We start from the raw sequence: 12,004 nt of genomic DNA on the forward strand, positions 1-12,004 counted from the left end.
CCGAGAGTCCGGTGGTGGTCCTCGAGAGACCAGTGGTGAGTTCAGTGGTGGCCGACGGGATGCTATTTGTGGCCTCCGAGGTGGTGGTGGTGGCCTCCGGAGATGCGGTGGAGGCTTCAGCAGGTGAAGACTTCTCCGGCAGCATCTCAACCCGAACTAAGCCCACACTTCTCAGCACCAGCAGCTGGTTTTCATACTCCACAGTTCTCTGGTCTAGGGCAGACTTCAATGTGGCCAGCCTAGACTGTAGCATAGCCATGTTGAACTCGCACTCTTGGTTGTTGTCTGCGAGTTTCTGGTTGTAGTCTGACATCTCTTCTTCATATTTATTCACTAGTAGTTGTAGTCTCACTCTATCCTTTTTCAATGGAAGGTACGTCTTATGCTTTTTCAATGCTCGCTCAGACTTTCTAATATATTTATTTATTTTAATATATTTTTTAAGCCTGTTTGCACCTTTGATATTGATTGATTTTCTTGGAGTGGTGAGGTCTATTGTTGGCATAGGGGTGTGATGTAGGGTGACTAATTCATCGTACAATGCCATTGTCTTATTTGTTTCTTCGCTTGCATGTGCTTCATTTATTTGCTGGATTTCTGTGTGTGCTTCAGCCAGTTGATGCTCCAGGCTGCAGATCTTTGTCAAGGCAGCTTCATATAAATCCTGACACTCTGTGTTTGATCTCAGTACAATCTCCAGCTCATCACATTTGCCTTGTAAGTCTTGGTATTGAATGTCCATTTCAGCGATGACATTCTTTAAGTCGGTGTTCTTTTTCAAAAGGGAATCAAATTCCTTTTCGTTGTCCTCCCGCTCTGCCATCAGTTGGCTTGAGAGGTCACGAGACGCCTTGAGATCCTCCAAAGCTGTCCTCAGCTGGATCTCCAGGTCACGGCTCTGCACCTTCCGGGTTGTCATCCTCGACATATCTGAAACCACCCGGGGTTACCCGTTAGTATCTTGATAGGTAGAACCGAGAAGATGATTATCCAAGACACAAAATAACCCTCTTTAGGTATAACTTGATCAAACCAGATACCAATAGGTTATAATAATTATTAAGTAAGTATATTGTAAAAAATGATCGAAAGGTAACTTATTTGTTAGTTATCATAAACAATGTAGTCATGAACACAAACTATAGGTGGGGAGGGAGTAATATGCATAATATGTTACTTTAATGAATAGGTACTCAGTGGTATTATTGACTTAGAATTATGTAAACTTTAAGCCAAAACACAATCACTTGATCATTATTCAATGAAGTACTAATAGCAATTAAGTAGGTGGAGACTATGATATAGTAAGAATAGGGAATAAGGGATACAAAAGCTAATAGAAAGTTTGAAAATTAGAAATGAAAACAACAAAGTTTGAAAATGACAAAGTCTAAAAGTGGGTTAAGGAAGTGTGAAAAACATTTCACGTATGCAGCAAACTAATGAATAATGATTAAATAATTTAGTGATTATGATTTTAAATGAGTAATACTAGTAAAAATATGTAATTTTAACAATACTCCCCTGATAGATATCCGTTGGCAAATTCGAACTTTGACAGGTGCCGCTGCTTCAAATATCCGAGTCCCGTAAGTGTTTTATTTCAGGGTTTGAAGGCTTGTCTTCATTTGCACAGCTGTATAACACTATATTCTTTAAGTTAACACTAGTTTTATACGTAATTAGACATTAAATTTAGTAATATTAAAATAAATTAAATCAGCTGTTTTTTTTGACACCCGGTTCGAAGGGTTGCCAGGGAAAAAAAAAATGATCCTTTGTTCAGAATGATCCCCTGAGTCACCTTCCTTCAGCTTACTATACCACTTGGCAACACCTGTAGCTGTAGTAGGTACCTATAAATTTATTATGGAATAACTTGGAAATTGTTGAGGTTCTTATCATAACTTGTATTGTTAGCTTAGTATTCCAGATCAGGCCTTACCCAATATATTTAGTGATTCCAGTCCAGTAAACACCTCAGGTTGTCTTTTAAGTACTAGGTTTAAAAAAAACATGTTTAATGGTTGTTTAAATCAAAATTTAACACATTTATATGGCGTTTGGTAGCCTACTTGCAGCGTCTAGTATGTATCTAAGATTTTTTTAAATGGTTAGTCCCTTAGAATCTACATGGAATTAAATATAAAATATGCAACACTTAAACTAGTCATTGGGTGTAAATGAGTTTTATTTTTTATTTCAACATTTGGACATGGCGGCACATCTCCAATTAAAATGCAAATCTCTGTAATGAACTGCAGCACTCTGGACTCTGCTGAACTATAACTAACTCTATTACACACAGTATACAGTTTAATTGAGAACGAATCACTTTTTTATAACGCATATTAAGGACTTTAATGGTAATGGATGAAGTTTTGATAACTTGAGTTTGGATTTATTAGATTAGGTACTAAATATTACCGATCCCTTTCAAATTGAGTCTGACGCGGGAATGAAAGTCAGTGTTCCTTACCTGCCTCGTGTATCTACTCATTGCAGTACTTGAGATAGGATATGTTACAAAACTGATGTATGTACCTTATCATTAAGTTTAAATGTACTTATTCCTCTCGTGAACAATTAAATTGCAAAGCACAAAACTCAAGCTAACCATCCATTCCGATCCCCTACAAACAAATTTTACCTGTTCTCACAAAGAGGCAGTTATCTACAAACGGCATGAGCGCAGGCAATACCACCAGGGGGGGTCACTCTATACAGGGTGTTGCAAAAAGGGAATACTAAACCGAAAAGGGGTCACTTAGGGGTCATTCACGTGACCAACAAAGTTTCTATGGAAAAGGAATTTTTAATTTCGTGAATTGTCCCATGTTCCAAAAGTTGTTCAGAATAGCCCCCCGAGTCACCCCCTTTAAGCTTAGTATACCCTTTTTGCTTCACCCTGTATTATGAAAAACGAAGCTTCGGAGCGCTGCTGCGCGAGCCACGACTCTATCTCATTGTCTACGTGCCAATTACACGACAGCTCTCGTTCGTTCGTTTTTCGCCGGTATAGAGTGACCCCCCTGGTGGTAGGTATACCAGGTACACGTCAGGAAGACGCATCGCGCCGCGCAGCCCGCTGCGGCTCGCTGCACATAAATCCAGACAACGATGCTGGAAGCGCCCTATTCTCTACACCACTTGTACTGTCTGCTGGTTATCGTGTATAGGTTATTTTTGTTAATACGGGTAATTTTACGTGTCTGCATATTAACCGGGTAAGCTTAAGTTTATCTTCACAACAAAGATTAGCCGTAACATATCACATATATTCACACTTTTGTCCCTTTTTTGAAGTAATTATTTATTTATTTATCGAAGGTTTATGAATGTATACTTTTTTATAGGTTGAGGTGCTCAAAGGGAGCCTCCCCGAGAGATGTATTATATACTCCTTATACAGGGTTATTGGTAAGTAGACCGGATCCTTTCAGGGGCTGATTATGTCTAACAAACACTGTTCGAGCACCGCGTCATCATAATCATTCATAATAATCATTCATTCAACTATTTACTTCATTCAATTTGTATCGCATTGTATCATTCATTCATTTGTATAACTTCACTCAAAACCATTCAAAATTCGCGCTCTTACCTTTTGGATCTCATACAGAACACATCTATCCGAAATATTGTAACGCGGCTCTTACTGTGAACCAGAATACACCATCATAAAAATACAGTCCACTCTCTCATTACTGGAACCCCAGGACTCCCTCGATAGGACACTAGGAATACTAGGATACCACATCAGCAGGGCACTGGGTCCCGATCATGGTCCTTCGACACAACCAGTAACCGCCGTGTCATCAACTTCCACGTGCCACGTGAGAGACTTCGTCAAGGACACCTCCAGGACACCTGCAAGTACCATCTTGCCGAGGACACCTCCAGGATACCTGCGGAGACGTCGCGTGCAGCTTTCTACGTGATATTTCGACGAATTTCGGCCGAGAACTTTGGGCTGCAAGATCAACCTCGTGGCGAAACAACCCAGAGGACATCTCCAAAGTCATCTCCATCCATCTAGGCAGCCTAGGTCACCTACGAAGGCATCACACTGCGGCATACGTCTACAAAGTAGCCGCGTGAACTTTGGACCCCGGCCGGCCGCGCCACGTCACGCGCCTAACCAACCTGCCTACGGAGCCGAAACGATACTGTGAGTCCGTTCCAATCCTATACCTATCCTTTATCAAACCTAATTAATCTTTTTCAAAATAGCCCCTATTTGTCTAGGCTGGATTGTCTCATTCATATGCCCAGTACAGTTTGTCACCTACTGGCTAATACTTAATTAATGACGCATATAATATCTAGGTACCTAATTGAGATAGCAGCTAACTTGCATAACACGCAAGCATAATTCATATAAAGTTAGCGTAGGTCTATTCTATGGGCCAGGTAGCCGGGCGGCCGACATAATCAAGTTTCTTATCTATCCCATATCCCCCCGCGCCCCGCAAACCGCATTCCACTGTATTAATTTTGCTTACGCTGGACGTGTCGTGCGAATTGCTGTGCATAATTTAATATTTACAATTTAACTTACGAGCAACCTAATTATTAAAGCTCATAAAGTACATTTTTTAACTGTTCAGTGGCTAAACGTGTTTAGAAGTGCTTTGCTTTTAGTGTTCCTCTGCTATTATATAATATCTCCTAACTATTAACAATGAATACGGAAAAGGAGCTTATTAAGAAGCGTGGCGGTGTTAAAGCAAAATTGACACAGTTTAGCACCTATCTAAATATAGCTAAAAGCAGTGATAAGCTAAGTAAGTTGCAAGCTAACGAGTTAAAGTGCCGTTTAGAAAAAATCGAAGACTTATATTCCGTCTTCGACAAATTACAGTTGGAGCTCGAGGAGCTAGCGGACGACGCCGAGGAGCGATACAACGAGCGGAGCCAGCTCGAGGGCCAGTACTACGAGCTGGTGTCGCAGGCGCGCACCCTGCTGGAGGGCCAGCTCGACCCTGCGCACAACCAGGTGGGCCCTGTATCAGCTAATTGTGACACACACGCTTGCGCAACAAACAGACAACACTTGGTTAACTTACCTAAAGTAGATTTAATTCCCTTTGCTGGTGACTATCAATATTGGCTTGAATTTAAACATACTTTTACGTCTCTTATTCACGAGTGTGACTCGCTTGACGATATAAGCAAGTTTCACTATTTAAGACGTTCGTTGCAAGGTAGTGCGCAGTTAGTGATAAGTAACTTAGATTTTACAAGTGCAAATTATAGTGAGGCTTGGTCGTTGTTATGTGATAGGTTTGATAACAAACGGCTTCTAGTGAATAATCATATTCAGTCGTTATTTAACATCGAAAAAATAGGTAAAGAGTCTTGCCAATCTATTCGTAATATGATTGATACAACAAACAAAAACCTCCGCGCCCTGTCTACTTTAGGGCAGCCGGTCACACATTGGGACACTTTAATAATATACCTACTGTCTACGAAATTGGATTACGTAACTAGTCGTGAGTGGGAACAATTTAGAAATACATTAAACATTCCCCCCACTTTGCAAGACTTTACTAAATTCCTTACAGGCCGTGCAGATCTCTTAGAAACATTACAAGATACCAAACAAAATCGTAGGCCTGAATTTCAAAAAAATGCCCCTAATTTTCAAAAAAGTGCCCCTAATTTTTCAAAAACATTTGTTGTTAACACACAAAACAACAATAGCTCATACACTTGTCCAATGTGTAACGACAACCATTTCCTGCACAACTGTCAATCTTTTCGTCAATTAACGGTTGATGAACGTGTGCGTAAGGTGACTGAACTTAAGGTTTGCCTTAATTGCCTTAGGCCTGGTCATATTAATAAGAAGTGTAGGTTGTCTAGGTGTAGGTATTGCAATTCCAAGCACAACACGCTCCTTCATACTGATAAGGAAACAGTGCATATACCTACAATTGTCGAGAACAACGTAACTTTATCGACCGACACTTCCACAACAGATGCCAAACCGTCGTTCGTTTTCTTATCCACAGCGATGGTGATGGTAGGTGACCGTCACGGAAGACTACACAAGGCACGGCTTCTGCTGGACAACGGCAGCACCGCCAACTTCGTGACGGACCGCATTTGCACTAAACTGGGTTTGGTGAGACGGTACTAGCCGCTCCAGCATCAAAAACAACTCTACATTTAGGCTGAAACAAACCATGATGAGGAATATAATATGATACCTTGTTATCTTGTGGTACATTAATGGTATTTTCTGTCATATGACCTAGATCAATGTACTCTTGCATAAATTTGGTGTAGTGTTCTTTTAAGACAGGATCGCGTTCGAATCGTTTTTCTAGAGACATGAATCGGCGCCTAGCCATGTTATACGAATCGCCTAGTACGTCGGGTAAATCCTTCAATGATATTCAAAAAATAGGCCCCACGGTTCAAGACGACCTATTTTCAATTCTCGTGCGTTTTCGTCAACATAAATATGTCGTGACAGCTGATGTAGAGAAAATGTACCGAGCAATTGAAGTTAATCCTTCCCAACGATCTCTACAGCAAATTATTTACAGATCCGAGCCTTATTTACCGTTGAAGACGTACACCCTCAACACTCTGACGTATGGCTGTTCCTCAGCGCCATATTTGGCCACCAAGTGTCTTGTTTCGTTGGCTGATCAAGTGCAAGATGACAAGGTCAAATACGCAATCCAACGTAATTTCTACGTTGACGACTATTTAGATGGCGATGATTCAATCGAAAAACTTAAACATACATGTCAGCAAGTAATTTCTACTCTAGATTCAGCTAAATTAAATTTAAGAAAATGGCAATCTAATAGTACAGACATATTACAAACAGTCATGGATTTGAAAGGCACTCCTTTAAATAATAAAAGCTTAGACTTAAATGAAAATACCTCATGTAAAACCTTAGGTCTATATTGGTCGTGTAGTCAAGATATGTTACTATTTTCCATAAATTTAAAGCATAATCCTAATTCAAAAGTAACAAAAAGACACATTCTTTCTACGATCAATCAAATTTTTGATCCACTAGGTCTTGTAGGTCCATGCGTTATGGAAGTAAAGGACATCATGCGGAAGTTATGGTCGGCAAAGTATGATTGGGATGATGAGGTATCAGTAGAGATAAAAAATCTTTGGCACACATTTGAAGATACACTACCAAAAATCAATAATTTACGGATACCACGTTGGATCCTATGCGATGAGCCTTCCTCAATTGAACTGCATACCTTTACTGATGCATCTGAACGCGCTTACGGGACATGTATCTATGCTAAGACGGTAGGTAAAAATGGCACAGTCGATGTTCACCTATTAGTCTCCAAAAATAAGATAGCACCCATCAAGCCTACTACGATTCCTCGTCTTGAACTGAGCGGTGCATTAATGGGGTCAAGACTGTGTACCAAGGTCAAATCCGCTCTGACGGTCAACGCACAGTGCTTTTTCTGGTCTGATTCTACCATTGTTCTAGGCTGGCTCTCTTCTCCGACAAACCAACTCAAACAGTTTGTTCGAAACAGAGTGTACGAGATACAGGAGAGTACCAGCGGTCACAAGTGGAGCTATGTGCCGTCAAAAGACAACCCGGCTGATCTAGTTTCCCGGGGGGTGAGGGCCGATGCTATCGGCGAGTCTTCTCTCTGGTGGAGTGGCCCCTCGTTTTTATCAAAACCATGTTGTGATTGGCCAGTAATGCCTAACGTCAAGGAACAGAGTCTGCCTGAAATAGTTTTATTTTCCAACGCTGAAGACTCACACAAGATTCCTAATCCTATAGCAAACTTAATTCATAACAGATCCAGTTTTACAAATCTAGTTAGGATCCTAGCCTTCGTACTAAGGTTTATAAATAAATGTCACAAAAAAGAAAGCTTGCATGGTCATCTTTCCCTTTCAGAACTACAACGTTCAAAGGTCATGATTTTAAAGATGGCACAAAAGGAAATGTTTCCTGAAGAATATTCCTTATTACAGTCTGATCAGTCTCTTCCTGCTAAAAATCGATTACTTTCTCTTTCTCCATTTTTAGATGAGGATGGTTTAATTCGTGTGGGAGGTAGACTTAAAAATTCATTTTACTCATTTGATGTAAAACATCCCATTCTTTTATGTAGCAAACATCACATAACAAAGATTTTATTCAGGCTACATCACATCAGTCTCCACCACGCCGGCCCACAGTTACTTTTAGCCAACGTAAGGCAGACATATTGGCCATTAGGAGGCAGAAACCTGGCTAAGAGTACTGCTAGAGCGTGTGCAAAATGTTGCAGATTCAAAGCTGCTACTGTACAACCCATAATGGGGAACTTGCCTAATTCTCGAGTGCACTTGCAGTTTCCCTTTCTTAACACTGCGATTGACTATGCTGGGCCAATATTGATAGCCGATCGCAAAGGTCGAGGTTGTAGGTTAATAAAATGTTACATTGCTGTGTTTGTTTGCCTTGCAGTGAAAGCCGTTCACATAGAGCTGGTTACAGAGCTCACAAAGGAGGCGTTCATGGCTGCTCTGTCTCGTTTTATCGCTCGCCGCGGGCGGCCTCAGAATATTCACTCCGACCAGGGAACCAGCTTTGTTGGCGCTTCTAACGAATTACAACGCTTTTTAAGAGATACCTCTGATGATATCTCTGGCCAACTTGCTGATGACGGTATCAAATTTAACTTCATCCCACCATATACACCTCATTTCGGAGGATTGTGGGAGGCAGCTGTCAAATCAGTAAAATTCCACTTGAGACGAGTTCTAGGTCTAGCTCACTTGACATATGAGGAGATGTCAACTTGCTTAAGTCAAATAGAGGCTATTTTAAACTCTCGTCCCCTAACACCGCTCCCTTCAGATCCCTCCAATGACTTCACAGCCCTTACCCCCGCTCACTTCCTCATTGGACGGTCTCTCATGTCAGTTCCTCATCCGCAGGTCACAGATGTCAACATAAAGCTGCTGCCAAGATACCAGCGGGTTGAGCAGATACGACAACATTTTTGGAACCGGTTCTCTAACGAGTACTTGTCTTTGCTACAGCAGAAAACCAAATGGCACCGGTCTTCTCCAGAGCAGTTGATGGAAGGGACGCTGGTCCTAGTAAAGGACAGAACGATGCCACCACTACTCTGGCCACTGGGACGCATCATCAAGGTCCACCCGGGCACTGATGGCATCACAAGGGTCGTCGACGTCCTCACCAAGAAGGGCACCATACAGCGAGCCTACAACAACATCTGCCCGCTGCCAACTTCTTGAACACAGCGTTCAACCCGGGGAGCATGTTCGAGCACCGCGTCATCATAATCATTCATAATAATCATTCATTCAACTATTTACTTCATTCAATTTGTATCGCATTGTATCATTCATTCATTTGTATAACTTCACTCAAAACCATTCAAAATTCGCGCTCTTACCTTTTGGATCTCATACAGAACACATCTATCCGAAATATTGTAACGCGGCTCTTACTGTGAACCAGAATACACCATCATAAAAATACAGTCCACTCTCTCATTACTGGAACCCCAGGACTCCCTCGATAGGACACTAGGAATACTAGGATACCACATCAGCAGGGCACTGGGTCCCGATCAAACACATAGCTTTTACGTGTGTCACAGACACCTTAGAAGGTTTAAAAGATGTTGATGATGATACATAACACTTAATTATCCTATACCACTTTCTAGGGTCTTAGTTTACGTATTGAAACATTATTCACTAATACTACAACTAGCACCAGTAGCCAACAGTTGTTCCGGCAATAACACCACCGGTCCATTACAACTTTCGCATTTGGAAGACAATTGCAGCTGTTTGGAAGATATATATTTGAATCGCCTTGAATGTAATTTCATTTCGCTTTGTGCGCTAAAATATTGTCCATTTTACTATTGTATTCCTGCATTTGGGTCACACGCTATCCTTGAAAATCTGTTGTAGTTTTTTTAAATCTAAAATAAATAGCCTTATGCCGAGTTGCAGAAAGGGACTTTAAGCTAATGTCGACATTAAATCTATGTCTGTCTCTTTCTGTCCGTATACTGTCAAATCAAGGCAACAATACATTTAATGTCGACATTAACTTAAAGATCCTTTCTGCAATTCAGTGTTAGTTAACTAGATATAAAACAACATTACCTAATGTAGTTTTAATTATAGGTCTATCATGAATCCTGAAATTACGTATCAATGAATTATACGGCAGCATAAAAAAATAATCGACAGCATTATGTAATTCTATTGTCTTTTTTTGTCTAATAGCGTTCGACAGCAGAATATAACAATAAAAGTGATCCTATATACCTACTTTTAAACGTAAACGGCATTACATAATTTAATAGACCGAAGTGCGTCTGCGCGATAATAGTTTAAGTTCTTCAAACAACTATTTTCCGTAATGGTTTATAAAATAAATGAGATTATAAAAAAAACTATTTTCCGTAACACATTAGCCTATAAATACTGCATTTAACGTTGGGAACGAATGTAAGATTTTATTAATTATATTGATGTATACCAACAGAGCAATTTTAATTCTATTTAGTCAAATGTAGCGTCGTCCGGTACAGACTGTTCCGGGGATCGAATCTGCGGCGATGCAAATATTTGCCGCACATTATAAATATTTATATTTACCCAAACATTTGTTTTCTGGTATCGGATGTTACGTATTTGTTTCATAATATCGTATCGCTTTTCTGAATTTGAACCGTTTAATGTTTATTTTTATTCGAAGTAAGTTACTCAGTAGCAGCCGTGAGCTATAGAAGTTAAATCGGTCCTTTTTCAGCTAATCACCAAAGTAACTCGTCGAGCCCAGGACTACTCGACCATGGCTATGCATCAACGTTACTTACTGACTAAAAATTTTATAACAACTTCCCTTTCTACTCTTGCAAATACATTTTTGAGTTAGAATAATTAGGTATCATATCTCAATCATACAATGACCCTAACCCCTCCGCAATATCCCTCACGCCAGGCCTCCTAACCCGGAGCGCCGTACCCACATGATGCCCAATCGATAGCAGAGAAAGTGCGGCCCGAAGGACGGAGACTCTGGCGGCGCGCCAAGTCTGGCGAAGGTCAGACCTTGAGGATATTCAGGGATAGGAATAGGGGGGTCACTCTATACTGGCGAAAAATTTAGATTGAATAGATTAAGTACCTATATTTATATTTCATTGCATCTTTCTTTGTAAATTAATATTGCTGTCTAAGCCAAATAAAGGTTTTCTTTCTTTCTTCTTTCTTTCTATAGAGTAACCCTCCAGTGTCTGGAGACGAGGTGTTTGGTCTGTGGGGCCACAGATAATATGTCGGGCTATTGATGGCAGGACAGCTATTAGTTGATTAAAGATGGCGGAACGATAAGTCTTGTTGCCACCGTAACATGCAATTAATATCAATAACGATGTTTCGTTTTTGTTTGTAAGACAGGGTGTTGCTAAAGTTGTTTAGTAATCTACGAGGGGGTGACTCTGACTCAGCTCATCTTTCTGATCTTTAGTTCAACGTCAATTTTTTTAATCGTTTAAAATAATAAGTAATAAAATTATTGGCGTGATCCATGAGTCACCCATTTTCATTCAGCTTACTATAAAACCTTTTTGAACACCCTACAGATAATCTAGATTCTAGATACTAATATCCTTGCAGATTGTGAGAAGTAGCAGTTAATCCGAATATCTACAAATTACTACGCAGAGTCTTCGTGGCAAATTAAATAATCCCTAACCAGACAAATCTTGTTTGCTCGAGAAAGAAACATTAATACAAGAACTAAATAGGAAAGCTACCGGAGTACTCTACAGAAGCGCTATTTCAGTAACTCATTTACTTGGAATGTCACTTGAGTACAAATTAGGTGTGAAAAAATACTTTTCGGTCGTTGGGCGTGAAATAAGTAACAACCTTATTTATCTTTACAAATGTACCTATTTATTTCCAGTGGAAGAAATGCCTAAGAAATGAGTTTTCTTAA

General features: G+C 40.2%; 2 protein-coding genes across 2 annotated transcripts in view; one reads left to right on the forward strand and one right to left on the reverse strand.

The window, feature by feature from the left end:
* Positions 1-12,004, reverse strand: part of LOC125490996 (serine/threonine-protein kinase SMG1) — a gene marked incomplete at its 5' end in the record, with an annotated part of 127,998 nt that overhangs the window by 63,623 nt on the left and 52,371 nt on the right. The gene's annotated exons all lie outside the window — the stretch shown is intronic.
* On the forward strand, positions 4,636-9,518 carry LOC125490971. The gene is made up of 3 exons (XM_048631564.1): positions 4,636-4,787; positions 4,865-4,999; positions 8,474-9,518. Exons 1-3 carry the CDS (start codon positions 4,685-4,687, stop codon positions 9,268-9,270), a joined length of 1,035 nt encoding a protein of 344 aa, XP_048487521.1. The 5' UTR covers positions 4,636-4,684; the 3' UTR covers positions 9,271-9,518.

The sequence above is a fragment of the Plutella xylostella genome, chromosome 29 (genome assembly GCF_932276165.1).
Source record: "Plutella xylostella chromosome 29, ilPluXylo3.1, whole genome shotgun sequence".
Lineage (NCBI taxonomy): Eukaryota > Metazoa > Arthropoda > Insecta > Lepidoptera > Plutellidae > Plutella > Plutella xylostella.